The following is a 15,317-nucleotide window of genomic DNA, read 5'->3' as shown; positions in this document are numbered from 1 at the left end:
TACAGCTATTCTACTAGTATCATTCAGAGAAAATAAACAGATATGTCAAGATTTGACGATGAACAGAAATCAGATTAATGTAAATAAAATGAAGGGTGGCGAGTATGATATTTCGATAAACGGATAATTTTTTAGCAATATTATATGATTGGTATCAATATTGATATTGATGAGTTGGAATATGGTGATGATAATAGTAGAATAGAAAGAAATTATCTTTTAACAATAGTATTAGACTCGAGAGCCCCTTCGATACGAATGGTTTGGATAACACTTGAAAACACGGTAAACGGTTTCAAATGTTGTTTTAGAAATAGGTTTGATATGCAAATTTTGAACCTTTTATTATATGATATGATGTGTTAAAGATCAACTTGTATCACTCACCTGATTGTTTATCCTGGAAATTTCCCTTCGCAGGATATCCATGTGGGCTCCTTTGCAGTCCGGACAAATATCCTTCTCGCAGTGTACACACATGCTGCAGTATGCCTTCTCTGAGCACACACCACACCGCTTCATCACCTGGCCACTGGTAGGGTCTGGCAGCTCTCCTGTGATCTCTATGTGCAGCTCCAAGAAGCGTTGGAGGGTGACGTTTGTAGGGAAGCCCTGGACTCCCTGGTATGGGATACGGTGTTCTGCTCGACACTCCGGACATTTTACCTATGGTGCATTACGATGGTAAGAGAATGAAAACATATGCTTAATGCTTCACATTTATATGTTTTTGTTTTCGCTATGGAATATTTTTGCACACTTTTATAATTTTTTTTTTCAGAAATATAATGCATTAATTTATGCAGTGACAATGGAAGTGATAGATGCGACCTGTCTCGAATATGCTATGTCTTGCCTCCGCCTAGGACACTACCGTATTCAGTTACAAACTGCCTTTTGCTTAAGCAACTGTATTTTTTTTTATTTACTTAAAGAAATATTTATTCCCCTCTAAGTGGGGCTGCTCATATTTGTTAAGATTTTTAAACTGAAAAAAAAAAATATCCATATTCAGTATTCGCACCAGCAAACTATTTCTTGTAAAGGGCAAAACAAAATTCGGAATTAAACTTGAGGAATATATTTCGGAAAACGTTTACAATCTTTAATACTTAAAAATCTGTAACCTTGCTAATGCTATGTTTGTCTTAAACACAAACATTGAATGAATAAACAAAACTTAAATAATTGACCACCTTAAAATCTTAAAAAGTTTTACGTCAATTTAGCAACAATAAAAAAGAAACACTCCCGTTAGAATTGTACATTTTAGATTGTTCACATTATTAATACTGTTGCTATTTTAAAATATCATATAAAAATTTCAATATCAAAATATTAAAAATTTAATATTAAGTTAACAGATGTTAACCAAACAAATAATTGAATAACCGATGTAAAACAAGAATGAAAAGATTCCAGAGACGCCGAAGTGAAACATAACTTTGAGGTTTTTATTGAATACTTTTACTTTCCAAGTGAACAGCCTCGAGGAAAAGAAGTTTCTTTAAGACAAGGCAGATTTAATTTTAAAGCTTCCTTCGGCATTTTCTTTAAGTTCCTTTTATACTTTTTCACGGGTAAAATATAATAAGTTTACAGTAAAATGGCAATTAATTATTTCTAGTAGGAACAAATATAAACTCTGTTTCAATCTAATATGTAACAACAATATTTTAAGAAGCTAGTTCTATAGGTTAGAAATTTATCTTTTAAAAAGAACAATAAAATACATAAATATATACATATCTACTATTTATCGACCTAGTTAACACAAAATAAACATATTAAAACGTAATAGGCTTATCGTTGTTTTCATATTCTGTATTTAACAGTTTACTGAAAATGCTTTAATCGTCTGATCTGGTGTAATTTATTGTGTATTTAGAAACCTTGTAACTTCCAACTAATTGAGCTGTGTTAGAAATACATATCATTTTATAAAACGTAAACTAGATTACTGAGAACCAACCTGTCTTCGGACATAGTCGACCAACCCGTCCATGCAGGGCTCCATGCAGAAGGAGTGTTGGCATGGTAACAGCTTGGGGTTGCGGTACCGATCCAAGCAGATGGCACAAGTAAGCAATTGTTCAAACTGCTCCATTGCAGATTATCTGAAAATAAACCATCGATTAAGGATTATAATTTCTATAAAATAAAAAGAATAAAATGTTTTTTGTAATTGTATTAGTAGAAATTGTTATTCTTTGTACTAAGTTGAAATAAGAAATAATATTGTAACAATAGTTTTACAGTATGAAAAAGAATTACGGATATCATAAATCTTTTTACCTACGACCGTTTTTTAAAGTAGCCGTTTCAGTACAGTTCTTAGAATTGAAAAGTATCTCATAACAGTATTGTTTACTTTCATAACAGCATAGTTTAACTCATAACAACACGGGTAACGGACCAATGAGATTCAAGGATTGAGAGAGGAGAAGCAAAATTGTAATGATTTGAAATTCAACTAATCAGCTGTTCAGGTCAATTTAATTGTTGATTGGTGCAATTAGTGAATTAGTGTTTGATTCCTTGTTTCACTGTCAGTGGCAATGAGAGGTTATAAACAAAAACATAACCTCTCTTAGAAGTTATGAGTAGTGATTTTTAGTCATTAAAACACTGTCGTAGGTAAAGTAGTGTACGCAACTCGCGTAAATAGTGTTAACGACACTCGTAGAAGTTGTTAAGGCTCGCCAAGGCTCGTACCTAAAATTTTCTACTCCTGTCGTTAACACTAGCTTTACGCATTCGTTGCGTAAACTACTATTACGATTGTATTGCGGTATGATGATTATTGGGGGGGGGGGGGGGGGTAGTTGTCCAGAGTGTACCACAACACGCTTTTTTTAAACAGATGTAAATGGTGAATTGAGTTCTACTTTAGGTACTTCTCGCACATGTTTCAATCAATTATTTAGATTATATTTAGATTATATCAAACAGTTGGTTAGACAAAAATATTTTGATATTTATGGGATGGATATACCAAAATTTAAAGAATAACTAGTATACTAAATTGTATACGTATAGTACACATTTTGAATACTAAATTGTATTCAAAATGTGTGAAGATGTAAACTAAAATAAGTTGTTTTAATCATTATCGGACTGTTAAAACTTTTACAAATAAATCGTCAGTTGGATACCTTTTGTTTTCGTTGAATGCAACTAAGATTAATTTTTGAAATTTAAAAAATGGTTGTAATATTGTTTTAAGTTTACTTTCGAATGCTATAATACCGAAAAATAACATTAGCTGGACAATTGCATAGTATACTGTTTTGATTTCATTCTCACCAAGAATGTGACTTGGTTGGTAAATGCAGAAATATTTTTTTTGTAATCATGCTTTTTAAATATATTGCATGTTCGGAAGATTTCATATTATAATAAAAAACTATACCGAGATATTTGAATGAAACTTTGTCAATTTGACTGAAAAATTACACGTTATTAATAGGACTACCACAGACGTGAATTTTATAATCTTAGTTGGTTATCAATAGATTTGCGTAATGATATTGTCATGAATTTTTTTTTATATTCAGAGATAATATGTTTTGGTCAAGTCATTTTTAGAAGGAAAAGGTCTTAGTTTATTTTTAACCTCCATATAGGAACTACCACTAACAATATTGAGAGTGTCATCTGCAAATAAAGCTATTTTTTCATTGGTTGGAATTTTCGAATTGTTATTAATGTATACTAAGAAAAAGACAGGTATATCTTTATAGTATTCACTAGGCATAACGAACATTATAAACTTATATACATTATAACATATAACATTATAAACTTAACTTATAACATTATAAAATAAGCCGTTTTTTGAGTAACGTCAGTTAGAAAAATTCAAATGGCCGCCATTTTGAAATTTACAATCGGAACAACTTTATTTTTTCCTACAATAGGTCTTGTGTATGTTAACTTGGTTACCAAATTTCATTATCATCGAATAAAAATTTCACCCATAAAAATATTTTTGTATAAAAAACTAAATGGCGGATAACTCGGAAAATATGCATTTTCGGACATACCTTAACGTAAACTTTTTTCTTCCTTTTAGCATGAGGATTCATTCCCCAACGTCCTGAAACGTTTTTTTTTTGGACACCCTGTATATACATATATATATAGGAAAATCAACAGCAAGGTCCAGGTTTCTAACAAAAAGCAAATTGACAAGGTACAATCGGTTTATCTATGACCGGTAGGGTATTTTGAGCTGAATGGTTCGATTTCAGTTCTACGGGAAGTAATAAATTGCCAGTAAAACATAAGTTTCTTAAAAAAATAACGTTTGCTTTCCATGCATCAGGCAGATAGGTAAACGTTAAGTCTAAAATCAGTTCTTATGATCTTTGTTTTCTTCCTAAATTGCTATTGTAATACAATAAGATAGTTGCTTTTTGAAAACCCAATACTCAACAAACTAATCAATTTCCAAATACTTTAGAACTCTTAAAACTATGTATTTTAATAAAGTTATTCGACAGATCTAGTTATGAATACTCGAGACCTAAGTCAGTGTAACTTAATAACAAGTCCTGGAGCAAGTTTGGCTAATGATGTTAACAAGGACTTGTAGCGTCTTGAACCATCGCTGACCACTTCTATCATCAATTCCAAATATAATTAGTGTTATTTCAAAGTTTAAAATTATTCTTATACAACCAGCTCTGGTGACTTTCTCTGGTAATGGTTTTTTTGTTAACTTATTTCCTACTCATTCGTTTTTTTATTTTCATATAGTTCACAACAGTCTAATATTTTTCAAAGAGCTAATCTAGAGAGTTTTATCTTCGAACCCCTTTTTCAAAGATATCTTGATATAGAAAGCTAAGGTGAAGCTTTAAAATTGAACCATTAAAACAAATTTACTGGTCTCAGTTTTAGTTTTTTTTTACAAGACTGTGAAAAAAAATCTTATGGGTTTTAAGAGATGGTTTCCAATGGAAACTTAGTTATCCTTATCAACAACTTACTATTATTGGTTATCTCCAAACTTTGGAATTGAGGACTGAAATTTGTAAACTTAGATTAAAAACTAACTACATTCACATACAAATCTACAAGGATTTATGACACTTAATAAATTTATGCCATGGCTTGGAAAACGTGTGTTCTCAAAATGAATCATTTATTAAAAGTCCTATTATTAACCTATACTAACAGACAACAGTTATAAGCCCTCAAACAACAGATGTTCCAGGGTTATATGATGTAGGTCGTGCACGTAAGCGCTTGCTGATATTCAGGACGTAAACTAGAGAATTCTCAGTAGCAGAAATAGATGGGCTAAATATAACGAGAGAGACTCCAATAGAAGAGTTAACAGATTCGTTGCAAGGGTTAAACAACTTTACTTCACTCTATCTAGATGATGCACAAACATTGTCAATCGATGATTTTTAAGTTACTATGTATACTTGTTATTGTTATTGATGCATGCATATATTAAACATTGCATGTTGGAAGCGTTCACTTAATAAAGAATAAGTTTTCTTGTCTAGTTTGGAGAAAAGTAGTGATGTGATAGTAAATTACAGAATTTCTCCTTAATGTAAAAATATATATTTTTGAAAACTATTGTTTAAAATTAATAGTGCCACGTAATTAAAAATTATCCTGATCCTCATTTTTTTCTAATTTAAGAATAAAGTAAAACGTACTCTAACCATTGACTCATATCAAACAATATAGTGGATTTTAAATTGCCTTGATATATATGTTACACTCAATCTCCGAATTCGGACAATGTCCGAAATTTCTACCCACTCCGCGATGTGGATAGTGTGAAATACCCACGTCGCGGAGTGAGAATTTTATTTCGGACATTGGCCGAAACGAAATGCCCAGACCGCGTTGTGAGTAAACTCATTTACTCAAACGCCGAAGTCAAAACCTTCTTCGGCGATTGAGAAAATTCAAAATACCCACAACGCGATGTGAGCAAAAGTGATTGCCCACGTCGGGTAGTGGGTATTTCTAGTTTGCGCAAACGCCGACTAGTATTCTATCAACCACCGTATACCCATAAATCTACATGAAATCCACAATCACTAGGTAAAATAAATAAAATTTATGTTTGTGTTTATAATTGTTTAATGTATAAATAGCATTTTATAAAATACCAGAAAACAGCAAAATACCGAATAGGAACAAATATAAAAAGGTCCATTACACATACATTGAAATTATGTTTTTCCACTGTACAAAATTTGGAGTAGCCTTAAAACGCCGATTATCACACAGTTCTTGTTAAATCTTTCTTTTAGTTATTGGCACAAGATGGTGCTGCCATGGAATTTAGAATTGCATTTTACGTTTTACTTACGGTAATACATTGACATGATTTACTCAAAAAGTTCTTCTTACAAACACATCTAATAAAACTTTGTTTTTTTAAAGAGGTTGTCGACCTCTTTTAACCTCTTTTTTGCCCGTCCACATTGACCTCTGTCGTCTTTATTGGCTCGTTCGACAGGCCAAAACAATATCTAAAGAGGTAATCACTGAACGTATATTAACTTGATCACGTGCGTATCACTACAGGACAACCTAAACAAAAAACATAAACGGTAATGAAAACACAATGCAGGTGCAGATCCGTCCATCCTAATTGCAGATAGTGCAAATGATGGGGGTGCCATGTCTAAACGTAAATTCGGCGTTTGCACAAACTAGAAATACCCAAAACCCGACGTGGGCAATCCCTCTTGCACACATCGCGTTGTGGGTATTTAAGATTTGCTCAATCGCCGAAGAACGTAATGACTTCGGCATTTGAGTAAATCAATTTACCCACAACGCGGTCTGGGCATTTTACTTCGGCCAATGTCCGAATAAAATGCTCACTCCGCGACGTGGGTATTTCACACTATCCACATCGCGGAGTGGGTATAAATTTCGGACATTGTCCGAATTCGGAGATTGAGTGTAACATATACATTAATTAAAATTTTAAAATTTTGTTCGTAGTAATATTGAGAAAATAATAAAAATATATATAGTTTCATTGCTATTACACCTGTATGAACACTATGTACATTTATCAATGTTGGGAAGCCAAGGGAACGTTGAGCCTAAGAATTTATATACTCTAGTATCACTTTTCATTGAAATAAGTTAATGAGTTGACTATTGGCTAGAAAGCAAACTTTTTTTGTAGATCCAAGTTGAAACTGTGCTAATTTATCATTGGTAGATTGTTATGTGGTAATTTAATGCCAAATGGGTTCAAATTTCTGCATATACATGCCTTTTCGAGAAATATGCCCATTAACAAGAGAAAATATTTATTTTAAAAGTCAAATGATTTGTTTAGTAAAATTGTGTTATTTTTTATCGTGTTAGTATTTTTAAGTAAAGGCAAATTGTAAAGTATTGCCAAATTTACGTGTCTCTGTTTTGTAATCTAACTTGAAAATACAATATACAACATTACTCATATTACGTATCCCTCAGTATGCACGACTACGTGTAAACATTTCCAAACCAGACCATAATCAGAACATGTTAGCACCACTTATGGTGATATAACGAGTTGTTTTGGTGTAATTTGTATGGTAAACCAGGACCCATAAATCTCGCCTCATTAATTAAGCGTTCAGATGCAATGGGTTGCGGTCCCATCCTTCACAAAGATGTATTCCGTGGGTTCCCCTGATAACGGCGCAATCATGTCCAAGATAACGTGATAAATCGAGTTTACGCGTTTCTCCATTATAGCGTCGTAATTTTCGTTATCTCTATAGCCCAATATCCAACCTTGTGTACTTTGTTTATTTTGCTGTAAAAGTATGTTGTGCAATTATGTATTGCATTAAACCTAGTATAAGTTAGTTAAATTAATTTATTTATTTTAACCCACTTTTTAAATATGAAGGCTATCTTATCAATTTTTAGCTATATCTCTGCTCTTATTAATAATTATATGAACTTTTTGACTTTGATAGAAGTAACGTCCCCCTGAAGATAGATGTATGATAGAGAATGAAACTCTATTCTATACCTATATGTTTTATAGGAGTATTTATTTTATGTTAAAATTTCAGCCAGACTACTTTTAGAATACATTATAACCTAAGTTTATTAAAGAACCAGCAAAAAATGCAACTATATATTTCAAGAGTCTGCCAACTTTTAAATAAAGTAAAACTGAAAGGGGAATTTCTTGTGAACAGTGGCATCTTTTAAGTAATTGTAATCATCGTAGTAACAACTATGAGGTATAAAATAATTTCTATAGGCTTTCCAAGAGGCTTATTTAACTTTGAGTAATTTCCTACAGACAGTCTTTAGGGTAAAATACCACCTTCACTCTCTTAAAGTCTAAAATACAGACTTGAAGAAGTGAGATTAGTATCAAACACAATAGTACTTTCCCAAAAATTCAACTTCATATAGTAAGTCTTGCTGTTTAGGGACTTTTGAAAGCTATTATTAGCGTAAATTTGTTAAAACAACTCTAATTAACAGGAAACTTCAAGAGACTCAACAAAGGTACGAGAAGTTGTACGAGTTTTTGCTCCAAGGGATGAGATCTTTAAGTTCCCTTTGTACAAAGGAAATTATTTAAAATTAGTTAACTCAGAAGTTTTAATGATCGACTTATTGGAGTTGTACAATTTATCTTGGATGTGAATAATTGTAAACCATTAGCTTAGTACAAAAGTGTGTATCAACGCAACTTCCTTTGTAAATTAGTGTTAACTTCTTCCGTAACGTTTAAAATTAAACAACGTATTTTTGTTATATTATATTTTCAATCCATGAGTATTGGGAATGAGTTAGCAAATGGGCAGTATTATTAAAGATATTTATCACCAATCTTTAATTGATTGTAAATGTTTATCCATGTTTAAGTGTATATCAACGTAGAGGAAATCGTAACAATAATTATTTCGTGGAAATCACTGGAAGACTGTCAATTACACGCATTGTTGTAAGTGAAGCATGCCACAATCACGTTTGTCACTGTATGTTTCCACATGATTAACTTTAATTAAATTTATTAATTCGTAACAAAAACCCCAAAATATCGAAAGAAATCATTAATTGCCTTTAAAAAATTCCACAAACAAATATTTTAAATAACTACCTACTGTGAAATTTTAAGTCTTTCTTGAGATAATTATCTGATTGCTTCACCTCGTAAATAGTCTTATCTTTATCTTGGTACACAATTGTCTAACAAACGAAGGGACATTTTACTGTTCATCGGTTTTGTTTAATGTTGTCAAACATAGCTTACTAACTAGCCTACTTTGCATTCATCTATTTCGATGATACATTATTAACATTTATTCATATTTAACTTTTAAAGTTAAGAACTAGTTTTTTTAATAGCTTGTGAATCAGTGGTTCAATTAAACCACGAATGTGTAACAGTGATATCTTCGTTTATAGTCCCTGTGCTCACTGTAAATACTATCAATACAGTTTAGTGTGGTCTTAAACCGGCTCACACCTTCCTTTGATATATCTAATTGTTTATAAAGAGACAAAGCAATTTTATGCAGTAAACTCCAAATCACTTTTTATACATTTCTTTCTCTTCGCGTCGTTGTTTAACAGAAAAGATGCTTCGATCGTATCAATTAGGAATCCTTTTAATACATAAAGGGAAAGTTAGCTGCATGGCAAACCAATTAGACAAACTTAATTACAAAACAGGCATCTAAACTTGGGCAAGACAACAATTAATTGAATCATTAAAACCAATTAGTGACTATGGCCTCACTTAGAACTTCTACCTCTGCTGTACTTGGAACGCTGTTCAAACACTCACAGTTGTCGAATAAATTATAAATAGGTACCAATATCTTACCAAAACTAGTAATAGGTACGAAAGGCATACCATGTATATTGCATGATTGTTTTGCCTTCTGTTGTTCCTGATCAAATTAATGAGAAATAAAAATAAAAAATATAATCAATTGGAAACCAGATCTATCAAAGAAAGCGTGCAAAATAGTAGAACATTTCCCTTGAATATTTAAAATTATATCAGACAAATGTAAGTTATTCCATTTACCTAAAAAAGTGTATATCATGTGGAATATTAGTATTAAGTATTGTATGATTAATATTTCGATCAATATTAATATTTAGTGTTTGTTTAATGTTTTGTTAACTTATTCAATATTGTTACAGTAGCATACGAGAAAATTTAAAATTTACCGTGGTACAAGTGGCATTACAACATCAACAAAAGTACCGTTTTCATTGCCATCAGCTTAATACAAAAGTGTGTATCAACGCAACTTCCTTTGTAAATTAGTGTTTACTTCTTCCGTAACGTTTAAAAATAAACAACGTATTTTTTGTTATATTTTCAATCCATGAATATTGAGAATGAATTAGCAAATGGACAGTATTATAAAAGATATTTATCACCAATCTTTAATTGATTGTAAATGTTTATCCATGTTTAAGTGTATATCAACGTAGAGGAAATCGTAACAATAATTATTTCGTGGAAACCACTGAAAGACTGTCAACTACACGCATTGTTGCAAGTGAAGTATGCCACAATCACGTTTGTCACGGTATGTTTCCACATGATTAACTGTCATTAAATATATGAATTTGTAACAAAAACCCCAAAAGATCGAAAGAAATAATTAATTGCCTTTATAAATGTAACAAACAAATCTTTCGATAAACTGCCTACTACCTTTTGTTACTATCTTTTGATTATTGTGTTACATTACTGTTTTATTATAAAAAATAATCTCCGATTGGTGAACTGTTTTTACCTGTGAAAGTTTAAGTCTTCCTTTAGATATAAGTTTAGATATTATCTGATTGCTTCGTCGCGTGTCTAGTCTTATTTTTATCTTGGTACACAATTGTCTAACAAACGAAGGGACATTTTACTGATCATCGGTTTTGTTTAATGTTGTCAAACATAGCTTACTAACTAGCGTACTTTGCATTGATCTATTTCAATGATAAATTATTAACGTTTTTTTTTCACAATAAACTCTTCTAGTTCAGAACGAGATATTTTTTAAATAGCGTGTGAATCAGTGGCTCAATTAAACCACAAAAACAATGACAGTGATGTCGTGTTTTCACGTCACTGTGCTCACTGTAATATTATCAATACAGTCTATTGTAGTTTAAACCAGGTCACTCCTTGCTTTGATTTATCTAAATGTTTATAAAGAGACAAAGCAATTTTGTGTGGTAAACTCCAATCACGTGTTATACATTTCTTTCTCTTCGCGTCGTTGTTTAACAGAAAAGATGCTTCGATCGTATCAATTAGGAATCCTTTTAATACATAAAGGGAAAGTTAGCTGCATGGCAAACCAATTAGACAAACTTAATTACAAAACAGGCATCTAAACTTGGGCAAGACAACAATTAATTGAATCATTAAAACCAATTAGTGACTATGGCCTCACTTAGAACTTCTACCTCTGCTGTACTTGGAACGCTGTTCAAACACTCACAGTTGTCGAATAAATTATAAATAGGTACCAATATCTTACCAAAACTAGTAATAGGTACGAAAGGCATACCATGTATATTGCATGATTGTTTTGCCTTCTGTTGTTCCTGATCAAATTAATGAGAAATAAAAATAAAAAATATAATCAATTGGAAACCAGATCTATCAAAGAAAGCGTGCAAAATAGTAGAACATTTCCCTTGAATATTTAAAATTATATCAGACAAATGTAAGTTATTCCATTTACCTAAAAAAGTGTATATCATGTGGAATATTAGTATTAAGTATTGTATGATTAATATTTCGATCAATATTAATATTTAGCGTTTGTTTAATGTTTTGTTAACTTATTCAATATTGTTACAGTAGCATACGAGAAATTTTAAAATTTACCGTGGTACAAGTGGCATTACAACATCAACAAAAGTACCGTTTTCATTGCCATCAGCTTAATACAAAAGTGTGTATCAACGCAACTTCCTTTGTAAATTAGTGTTTACTTCTTCCGTAACGTTTAAAAATAAACAACGTATTTTTTGTTATATTTTCAATCCATGAATATTGAGAATGAATTAGCAAATGGACAGTATTATAAAAGATATTTATCACCAATCTTTAATTGATTGTAAATGTTTATCCATGTTTAAGTGTATATCAACGTAGAGGAAATCGTAACAATAATTATTTCGTGGAAACCACTGAAAGACTGTCAACTACACGCATTGTTGCAAGTGAAGCATGCCACAATCACGTTTGTCACGGTATGTTTCCACATGATTAACTGTCATTAAATATATGAATTTGTAACAAAAACCCCAAAAGATCGAAAGAAATAATTAATTGCCTTTATAAATGTAACAAACAAATCTTTCGATAAACTGCCTACTACCTTTTGTTACTATCTTTTGATTATTGTGTTACATTACTGTTTTATTATAAAAAATAATCTCCGATTGGTGAACTGTTTTTACCTGTGAAAGTTTAAGTCTTCCTTTAGATATAAGTTTAGATATTATCTGATTGCTTCGCCGCGTGTCTAGTCTTATCTTTATCTTGGTACACAATTGTCTAACAAACGAAGGGACATTTTACTGATCATCGGTTTTGTTTAATGTTGTCAAACATAGCTTACTAACTAGCGTACTTTGCATTGATCTATTTCAATGATAAATTATTAACGTTTTTTTTCACAATAAACTCTTCTAGTTCAGAACTAGATATTTTTTAAATAGCGTGTGAATCAGTGGCTCAATTAAACCACAAAAACAATGACAGTGATGTCGTGTTTTCACGTCACTGTGCTCACTGTAATATTATCAATACAGTCTATTGTAGTTTAAACCAGGTCACTCCTTGCTTTGATTTATCTAAATGTTTATAAAGAGACAAAGCAATTTTGTGTGGTAAACTCCAATCACGTGTTATACATTTCTTTCTCTTCGCGTCGTTGTTTAACAGAAAAGATGCTTCGATCGTATCAATTAGGAATCCTTTTAATACATAAAGGGAAAGTTAGCTGCATGGCAAACCAATTAGACAAACTTAATTACAAAACAGGCATCTAAACTTGGGCAAGACAACAATTAATTGAATCATTAAAACCAATTAGTGACTATGGCCTCACTTAGAACTTCTACCTCTGCTGTACTTGGAACGCTGTTCAAACACTCACAGTTGTCGAATAAATTATAAATAGGTACCAATATCTTACCAAAACTAGTAATAGGTACGAAAGGCATACCATGTATATTGCATGATTGTTTTGCCTTCTGTTGTTCCTGATCAAATTAATGAGAAATAAAAATAAAAAATAGAATCAATTGGAAACAGGTCAATCAAAGAAAGCATGCAAAATCGTAGAGCATCGTCCTTGAATATTTAAAAGTATATCAGACAAATGTATTCCATTTACCTAAAAACGTGTATATCTTGTGGAATATTAGCATTAAGTATTGTATGATTAATATTTCGATGTAAATTAATATTTAGCGTTTGTTTAGTGTTTTGTTAACATATTCAATACTGTTACAGTAGCATACGAGAAAATTTCAAATTTACCGTGGTATAAGTGGAATTACATCATCAAAAAAAGTACAGTTTTCATTGCCTTAGCAATGGAAATAAATATTGTTCTATACATTTATACTGCACTGTATTAGTACTATTTTATCGTATTCATAATATGTAAAAAATAGGTGTCCTATAGAGTATAGGATTATTTATTGTTAAATGACAATACAATTAACCATGTTTTAAAATTGAAAATAGTTTTTTATAACAATTTATTACAAAACCCTTGGAACTCAGCATAATGAGCATAATAAGTGCACTAGAGATACTGTTGTATGTTTGTATGTTAATTTTTGATCTCATATTGAATATATTGAATAGTAATGTAGCTATGAACGGCTTAGAGCAATGTTCAGAGGGTTATTTCTGCCACAAATGAACAAGAAAATATGTTCTAGTCGAGTTATTTACCATTGGCCAGTTCCCAACCCGTGGGTTTACATCGTCACCGGATGGTGATGGGATTCTCAAAATATACAGAATACTTGTTTTGTCGGTTTGCGTCATTTACTTCTCATCGGAGTATTTTAGTTCGCCAATTACTTTCGGGATATTATGGGAACTTTCTATTCACTGGTTTCTGTCATATTTTACGGCTTGTAGCCTGTTGCCAAAAAATAAATGGTTTACCTTTGATTTATGTTTAAAGATTAGTGGGAATCAGCATGCCTGTGAAACTGTAAATAAATCGAAACCTAGAATAGAGAAAGATATGTGTCTGTTTTATCTATGTTGAAGAAATTTATTTTTATAAAACCGACTGTGTACGTGATTTTAATCTTAAGAAAAATACATGATTTTTATACTTGCATAGCCAGAAACTAGAATAAACTAGTCAGAATATTAAATGTGGCCAATAATGGAGTAGCAAAGAGACTTCCTTGATACTAATAAAACCTAACTTCATATGCATTTCCTTCACGCTGATTGTGATACTGGCGAAGGAACAATAGGAATTTTGCTAAAACATATAGTCGGTTATGGAAAGTAAAATACCAATACCACAGATAAAAAGCAGGGAAAATAATTTTCCTCTTTCCCGAGAATATCAGCCTGTTGAGAATATCAGTTGAATATGATGGTTTCATGATTTCAAAAGTCCTCAAACCGTAAAAGCAGTTTTATTTACTTTTGCCAACTGTCCATCAGTCGTTCCACGTACTGAAAATTTAAGTGATTGTACCTGCAGGAAGCTCAAAACAGTTTTTAACAAACTCAGCAAAGTTGGGGACTAATTGTAAGCTATGGAAAAAAACTTAAACACAATTATCTCATCTGAATACATGGTGAAACTACTTAAAATACGATTTATTTGCTTCTTTTCATCTGTTTACTAGAATAAATCAATGTCCAATTTTAATGTTTGTGCAGTGCTCCAAAATAAACAATGAAAGCTTAACTGTCGAAACAAAAACTTTCCACTCGTTATCATTAGAGGTATTCAGCTAGTTGAAAGGACCGGGAAGTTCACTTCCATGTGTCTGCTTCATCAAGCCCTATTCTGTCAAGTACCTACTTGTAAGTGACGATTTTATCTACTCCATCCAAAAATGTATTTTAATAAATACCTGGATTAAATTCTTTATTTACTTCATACTTACCTGTTAAGTAAATAAATTAGTTTTAATTTTTAAGATGTTATCAATTCGTTAGAAATCAATTATGCTAATCGATTCTTTAGAAGGGTATGTTTACTCTATTTTCTCTTACTTACGTAAAAACCAAAAATGTTAAGGAAAGATAAACAAAAGCCATAAAAAATATTTTCGGATTG

The 15,317-nt window shown here is 31.4% G+C and overlaps 1 protein-coding gene across 8 annotated transcripts in view; it reads right to left on the bottom strand.

The window, feature by feature from the left end:
* Positions 1–15,317, bottom strand: part of LOC129002096 (RING finger protein nhl-1-like) — a 187,218-nt gene that overhangs the window by 31,330 nt on the left and 140,571 nt on the right. For all 8 annotated transcript variants that reach the window (XM_054429631.1, XM_054429633.1, XM_054429638.1 and 5 more), the window contains 2 exons: positions 1,973–2,117; positions 388–666 (listed from right to left, as the gene is read on the bottom strand). In XM_054429631.1, coding sequence (XP_054285606.1) covers positions 388–666; positions 1,973–2,107 — 414 coding nt within the window. In that variant the 5' untranslated portion in view covers positions 2,108–2,117. The remainder of the gene's footprint in view (positions 1–387; positions 667–1,972; positions 2,118–15,317) is intronic.

Source organism: Macrosteles quadrilineatus, unplaced genomic scaffold, assembly GCF_028750875.1.
Source record: "Macrosteles quadrilineatus isolate MER2022 unplaced genomic scaffold, UCM_ALF_1.0 Scaffold_9__3_contigs__length_116548681, whole genome shotgun sequence".
Classification (NCBI taxonomy): domain Eukaryota; kingdom Metazoa; phylum Arthropoda; class Insecta; order Hemiptera; family Cicadellidae; genus Macrosteles; species Macrosteles quadrilineatus.
The sequence above is the reverse complement of the archived record's forward strand: the minus strand, read 5'-3'. Positions and strand labels throughout refer to the sequence as shown.